Raw genomic sequence first — 6,795 nt, 5'->3', positions numbered from 1 at the left:
CATGCACGGTGTGACGTTATACGTTTGTGTGAGCTGAGCAGCAGAGGGTTCAGCGTTGTTTGTAGCGCGGTGTTGTTTGTAGCCTCATCCCAGCACACGGCTCTGGCCAACCTGATGGCACAGGCTCAGATTCTGCTGCTGTTATCTTACCCAGTCCTTACTGCTACAGAAAGGCAGTGTTGGCCAGAGCTGCATAAAGGCTGCAGAAAACACTCAGGAAAGGAGCTGCAGCCGCTGTCTCTGGGTGCTGAGAGTGTGAGCACGGAGGTGTTGGTCACTCGGCATTGCTTCACTTTTATTTCCGATTTGAAAGTGAGAAAGATGTGCAAAATCAGTTTCAGACCTGGTGCTGCTGAATGACGACCGAAATGCTGGCAGCAGCTACACGAGGAGTTTGGGTTAAAGCTGTCGCTGGGTTTGTGGTCACGTCATCGTGCGTCTGGAGCTGCTGGGTTGAAGAGGTGGTGGCAAGCAGAGGCAGAGTGGATCTGGTGCTGCTGATGGAGCTCTTGGCTGAACACTACATAGGATGGTCAGAAGTAAAGCAAAAATCTGTGGCTCCCTCAGCATCCAAGGGAGTCGTCATTTTCAAGGATATAGGTTTGGGTTTTAATATGGGCTTGCTAACAAGCAATTATTGATGGATTGCTCAACTGTTCTGAAGCAGATCTCTTAGCAGCGAATCATGCTGCTTGCAGTAAAGCTACAGATTCGGTTATTTATGTATTGTTTCCTGTTTAAGTGCAGCTTTTGACTGATCATATCTAATCTGGAGTTCCAAACTAATACCTCTCATCTCTCTCCCCAACCACAGATGAAGCAGAAGCGATAAAGAAGAATCGCGAAATGTGACAACTGTGTTTCTTGCTGAGGCTGTGTTCCTCTCACGTTACAGCAATTCCCGGCATCCCTCTGCTGTAGTCAGAACTTTAATCAGCTTCACACATTGAAGGTCAATTCTCCACATGCTGAACTTTGGGTTTTGTTCTTTGGCTGATGTCGAAATGTTGTATGGCTGCTGGAATGGTGTAAGCAAAAGCAGTCAGGTGATGTCCTGCCTGAATTTTGGGGTAGATGCCCAATGTGAGGCTGTGGGTCACCAACAGGTTCTGGTGAATGGAAGTAGAGCAATTAACCTTCAGTCCGGGCTGCGAGCAGCCTGCAGGACCCGAAATCCAGTTGTGTTTTGAGCGGATAGGGAGCACTTGTGCTGCATCTTGTGTGCTTTGCCAGGAAAGGTGCACAGCTGTGTATGTGAGTAATGTTGAAGTCAGCTCGAGAAACTGCTGCAGTGGGGTTTTGAGAAGTTGAAGATGGAAAACAGAAGTGAGAACTTGCAGCGTCCTGCTTGGGATGAGCGACAGGTCTGTCCATTCCTGGTTGGTGCTGTGCGTGAAGCTGTGTGTGCACTGCACAGGGGGGGAGAGATGCAATGGCTCAGCCCTTCCCTGCAGCTTCTCTCCATCAACATTAGGTGAAAACTTTGCTTCTTTTTTCTCTCTCTCTCTCCCATTTGGTTTTAAAACTTTGAAGTCAGAGTACTCTTTTTTCTCCTGTTTTTTCTCCTGTTGTTCCAGGCCGGTTTGTAACCTGTTGACCCAATGTCTATTTGGTTTTTGTGATTAAGGAAAAGAAGTCATTCAGGGCTATGAAGCACTGCTGCTCTTTACATTTCATGCTTATAATTCTGATGTTACTGTGGTAATTCTGAGCCATCTCTCCCCTGTGCTGCCACCCTTTCTGAAGGGAGAGCTTTTGGCTTGCATTTTAGCCAGGAAATGGTGGTACTGCATAACTGTGACAGCACCAGAAAACCACAAGAAGTGACAGAGAGAGCTCAGAAGGGCTGTGCTGTGTAAGCTCACACTCGTGGGCCAAGCATCCCAGTGCTCTACTAAGGATGCCACTGAAGTCCACAAAGTCCTTCCCGTGACCAATTTTGTATCTTGGAATAGGAGCAGCAGATCACGCCGCTGATTTGTGAGTACTCGCTGATATTTGCACAACCTCGCATAGAACATAGGTACTTTAGAAGTGATTGAAGTGAGCAGTAGAGACCTCATCGTCTTTCAATACAAATCAACCTGAGTGCCAAAGCTGTCCATGTGCAAGGATCGCTTTGAGCACACACAGCCCGCGCTGCTGCTCTCCTGGCGGTGGGCAGCTGCCTGTGTTGGAAGGCTGAGCAGTGTGGGGAGAGTTAACCCTCGGAGGAAACACGTGTTGTGTGTGGGAATAGGGCTGTGCTGTGGGGTGTGCAGTGGTGGGAGGAGGGCTGGGGAGCTGCTCTGCTCACTGTGCTTCGTTGGGGCGTTGGTTCATGGAGGGCAACATGAGGAGCGAGGTAGACTTGCTGGCTGCTGTCACTGTTCTGGGAGTCCTGGAGCAAGGTAAATAAATGGCCTTTGTGTCAGCTACTAATTAACCTCGTTGCGTCAAACGATGCGGAGCTGGTTCCCCCGTTCTGTTTGCTGTGCATGTGGGATGGAAGCTGCTGCCCTCTGTGATGGTGAGTGGCTGCTCCAGGTTGGAGGCATTACGCCCAGGGACGTCACCAGGGCACTAAAAGGTGTGTGAGCCTGAAAGCCTCTGTCCTAGAGGGAAACGGGACTGAAGTTTCACTTCTAACCTTAGAATGCCATCAGTGATTGAACATTTTGAAGCAGAGTGGTTTGTGATAGAATTTCAGTGGGTTGTATGTGTCTTGGCATGGTTGGAAGTGGCTGAAACAAAGGTGGGCGCATGCAGGCGCTGATGGAGAACTCAAACACGCAGCAGAGATGTACGGAAGGAGCTGTGTTCTGTCCATGTCTCGTGCTCAGCCCTCTGTCCCATTCTGCAGGACAGGTGGTTTTGCTGCTCTTGTCTTTATTGCTGAGCCCATCCCCATGGAGCTGTCGGCCCTTTGCTCACAGCTGCTGCGTGTGGCTCTGCGTTGTTTTCAGCCATCAGGTGGTGCATCTCAGCGCAGGTCTCACCTCAAACCCCCGTGTGCTGCTTGGAGAAGGGGGTTCACAACTCCGGAGTGATCACTCATTTCTCTCAGACAATTTGCTGAGAAATGGGGGAGTGTTTTGTCCTATGCATTTTTGGTTATTAAGATAAGTGGGGATGGAAGGAGCGCTCAGTGTGCAGGGAAAGAAAGATGAACGCTTGAAGTGAATTAAGGAAGTGTTTCAGAGCCCTTTCCGCTGGGAAACCTCGTTGGCTCATCCCTAAAGAGCACCTTCACCCTCATGTGTTTGTTTTATGGGATCCTTCAGTGTTCCATTCAGTCTGTGAGCATAAAGCTGCCACCAGGGTTGGTTCTCCTTTCCCCTTTTAGTGTGGCTTCACAGGAAACACCTTGTGCAATGTCACAGCTTGCCAGTCCCCACCGAGGGGTTTGCCAGGAGCATTCAGATGCGTGGAGCTGTCAGCCCTGGTGATGGTGGGTGAGTCCGGGGGTGCGACCTCATGGGGAATGGAGGCATCCACTCGAGTTTAACCTGGAGGTGTGGAATCAGTAAGGTTGGAAAGGGCTGCTAAGATCATCTCGTCCAACTGCCTGCTGGGCTGTCCCTCAGTGCCACAGCTCCATGCTTCTGGAGCACCCGCAGGGTTACAAAACATATGGGAAGCTGATCTAGAGGGTTCTGCAGAGCAGACTGAGCTCTTCATCGTTCCGAGGAGGTTCGTGCAGTGCAGCTTCTCAGCATCTCCTTCTGAGAACTGCTTTTGAAGGGCATTCCAATCTCTGCTTGCTGGCCCAGCCGCACCACAGCAGGGCACTGCCCCAAACCTGCGTGTGGGCTCTGGCATGGGAAGCGTCCAACTGTCCCCACAGGGGTAATGGTCTTCGTCCCCTCCCCCCCGCACTCATGTGTGGGGCTGTGCACGGGGCATTAGCACACGTGCACGTCATCTTCAGTGCATTTCTGTGGATATCTAAGTGGATAACGTTGTGTAATAGGTCACATAGCACCAGATTATTTACATTTCTAATTCCCTTCCCCTCTACGTCTGTTCTATTGCTTTCCTGCAGGCATGCGCGGCTCTCGTTCATCTTTAATCTTGCAACATCTGCCTCCTCTCTCCGTCCTGCTGCTCTGCTCTTATCCTCTGTCTTAGGGCGGTCACAGTGCGGTCCTCGTGGGCTCCTCGTCTGCCTCTCAGTGCCCTGTGGCTCCTCGCTGACCCCAACCACAGCTCTGCCACAGCAACCGCAGCCTGTCTCATAGTTCCGTGTTCTCCTGGATGAACACCCTTGTTTTCAACAAAAGCAAAAATAAGCACTTGAAACGTCATCAGCAGTCCCCTGTGGGAGTAATGATCATTCATCAGATGGAAGGGTGCAAATCCTCATCACTGTGGAATGACCTTTCCTGGCCTGAGCTCCTCACGCCCTCCTCGAGCTGCCCCAGCCACAGGGCTGCCCTCTGGGAGTGAAGTGTCAGAGATCATTGCCCCCATCACAGCACTGTCACTGTGAGCATCTCTAATTGACCTAATGACATCCCAGTGTTTGGATGCTGCTGTGTGGTGTGATGCCATCCTTGGCCTCCTACGTGTAGTGGGAAGCATTAACTGCTCTTGTAGGGCTGAGGGCATATAAACGCCCCAAGGACAGAGGGAAGGGTTAAAGGAGAGCGGTTCTGTGATGGGGATGCTGAGGTTTCCACGAGGCAGCCTTCCTGCAGTGCCCACTCACTTTGTGTGGATAACCAAATCTGGAGTTAAATCTGCTTGGAGCAGGAAATGAATGGCACGCTTATTCCTGGCTGTGTGTGACAGCCCAGGGACCATGAATCTGACAGTGCCATTTCCCTCCAGCCCCGTGCTTGGCTCTGGACTGGACAAAGCTTGGTTGAATGCAACACTGCTGGGCAGTCACCCTCTGTCTGTTGTTCTCTTTCAGCCTACTTTGCACTGCAGGTGATCTACGCCCGGCGGAAGTACAAGATCTCCCCCCCGGACACAATGGGTCACCCCGAGTTTGAGCGGATCTTCAGGGCTCAGTAAGGTTTGGTCTTTGTGGTGACTGCACCCAGATATCGCTTGGGTTAAATGTCAATGTCAGGAAAGGCCTGAATTCGTGGTTCTGTGAGAGCACCTGTGGGCACGTGTTGAGGGCTCTTCCTCCTTCCTTTGCTCCTATGGAGTGAGAAGTGCTGGGAAACCCCTCTGTCTTCCAGCACACACCGGTGTCCGTGTTTCATCTTGGCTGTGCTGTTCCATCAGCAGCCAAAGGGAATCAGCTGAGCAGTGGTACATTGAGAGCAAAGCCGATGTGTTTCCCTGCCAGCAGGTGGGAGATGGTGGTAGAGGGGCAACAACACCCGCTCGGCTCCTCGGGTGGTGCCATGAGGGGCCAACCTGCACGGCCTGGCGCTGTGCTGTGCTGTGCTGTGCTGTGCTGTGCTGTGCTCCCCTCCTGCTGCAGCTCCGAGCAGGGCTGCCCGAGGGCTTTCCTCCTTGTGTTTTCTTCCTCCCTTCATTCTTTTCCCTGCGGAAAAGGATGCAAATAGGTCATTTGTTTTTATGTCTTAAGAGAGAGGGGGAAGGTATTGATGCATCTCTATGGAAAGCTGGCAGCCTCACTCGCTCAGGCTGTAGCCACAGCATTCGCTTCCTCAGAGTTTCCAGCTCCTGCTCTGGCTGCATTCCCTGAGCTTCTGAGGCTTCTTGGCCAAACTTAAGACCAAATTGCTCAGGGCTCCATACAGTCGCTGTGTCTACGGGTGCAGCTCTGGGATGTCCCGCTGGGCGCCCACTGGCTGTGGGTTTTGCTCCTCTGCTTCTCACAGGGCGAACTGCACCGAGTACTTCCCCATCTTCCTCTCTCTCCTCTGGGTTGCCGGGATCTTCTTCCATCAAGGTAAGGGGCAGCAAGATGAAATGCACACCGGGGCAGCTGCGCCCGTCTGCGTTCCCTGAGCACCCACAGGGCCGTTCCCTCTCCGCCACGGCTCTCCATGAGCTGCGCACCCCATCCTGCTCACCGCTGGCCCTGCAGGTGTGGCCGCAGCCTGTGGTGTGCTGTACCTCCATGCGCGCTTCCGCTACTTCCGGGGCTACACGCAGGCCGCGCAGGGACGGTGAGTGCCCAAAGCGCAGCCTGGAGCGGGACAAGGCCCAGGGGTCACACAGAGGGCTGCGCTCCCCTCCCCACCCACATGCAGGACGCTCCTTCCCTCCGCTGACGGATTTCCTCACAGGTTGGGGCCGCTGTATGCCAGCGCCCGGCTGCTGTGGCTGCTGCTGGGGCTGGCGGTGGCCGGGCTGCTGGCACACTTCCTGCTGCCCCCGTCCCGCCCCTGGGTGCCAGTGTGGCCCTTCTGGCTGCTCGGTGCCCACTGAGTGAGGCCACGGCTGCCCCGGTGTGACTGTCAGCCTCCTGTCCCGCCGCCCACCTCATCCCTGTTGGAGCGTCACGCGGTGGAGATGCAAGAAATAAATGCCTATCCTCAATAGGTATCATCTCTCATTGCCAAAGGGGACTGGGGGCGGAGGTGAGAATGTCACAGGATGACGGGTCCCAGGGGAAAAGCTGCTGTGATCAGATCTTGAAAGTGGGTATGAGCTTGTCTAAGACCTTACCAAAACTGAAGGGGGGAAGAGGGTGCAGGTAAGCCTTACTGCGTCCAAATGGCAATGCCTGTGCTCGTCCCTGCCTTTAGCCACAAAATCATTAAGGATGGAACAGACCCCTAAAAACCCCCAAGTCCAACCCCAGCCCACTCCCACCGTGCCCATAACCACGTCCCTCAGTGCCACACCTCCACGGTTCTCAAACACCTCCATACACAGTGACCC

At 53.3% G+C, this 6,795-nt stretch overlaps 1 protein-coding gene across 3 annotated transcripts; it reads left to right on the top strand.

Annotated features, from left to right (window-relative positions):
- Nucleotides 1-1,989: 1,989 nt before the first annotated feature.
- LTC4S (leukotriene C4 synthase) lies at nt 1,990-6,450 on the top strand. Of its 3 annotated transcripts, none has more exons than NM_001389567.2 (5): nt 1,990-2,390; nt 4,898-4,997; nt 5,787-5,857; nt 5,996-6,077; nt 6,198-6,448. In NM_001389567.2, exons 1-5 carry the CDS (start codon nt 2,333-2,335, stop codon nt 6,337-6,339), a joined length of 453 nt encoding a protein of 150 aa, NP_001376496.2. In that variant the 5' UTR covers nt 1,990-2,332; the 3' UTR covers nt 6,340-6,448. The 3 variants fall into 3 exon arrangements, with proteins under 3 accessions (NP_001376496.2, XP_046756366.1, XP_046756367.1); XM_046900410.1 differs by lacking the exon at nt 1,990-2,390 and adding an exon at nt 2,399-2,569 and having other exon boundaries at nt 6,198-6,450; XM_046900411.1 differs by lacking the exon at nt 1,990-2,390 and adding an exon at nt 2,400-2,509 and having other exon boundaries at nt 6,198-6,450.
- The last annotated feature ends 345 nt before the right edge of the window (nt 6,451-6,795 follow it).

Source organism: Gallus gallus, chromosome 13 (genome assembly GCF_016699485.2).
Source record: "Gallus gallus isolate bGalGal1 chromosome 13, bGalGal1.mat.broiler.GRCg7b, whole genome shotgun sequence".
In the NCBI taxonomy this organism is placed as follows: domain Eukaryota; kingdom Metazoa; phylum Chordata; class Aves; order Galliformes; family Phasianidae; genus Gallus; species Gallus gallus.
Note: the sequence above shows the minus strand (reverse complement) of the source record. Positions and strands in the feature narration are given on the sequence as shown.

Excerpts from the sequence above, each read along its gene's own strand:
- LTC4S (XM_046900410.1), top strand. The coding sequence starts at position 2,443 with ATGCGGAGCTGGTTCCCCCGTTCTGTTTGCTGTGCATGTGGGATGGAA. Across the intron at positions 4,998-5,786 it reads GAGCGGATCTTCAGGGCTCA|GGCGAACTGCACCGAGTACT; the intron begins GTAAGGTTTGGT and ends TGCTTCTCACAG. Across the intron at positions 6,078-6,197 it reads ACGCAGGCCGCGCAGGGACG|GTTGGGGCCGCTGTATGCCA; the intron begins GTGAGTGCCCAA and ends ATTTCCTCACAG.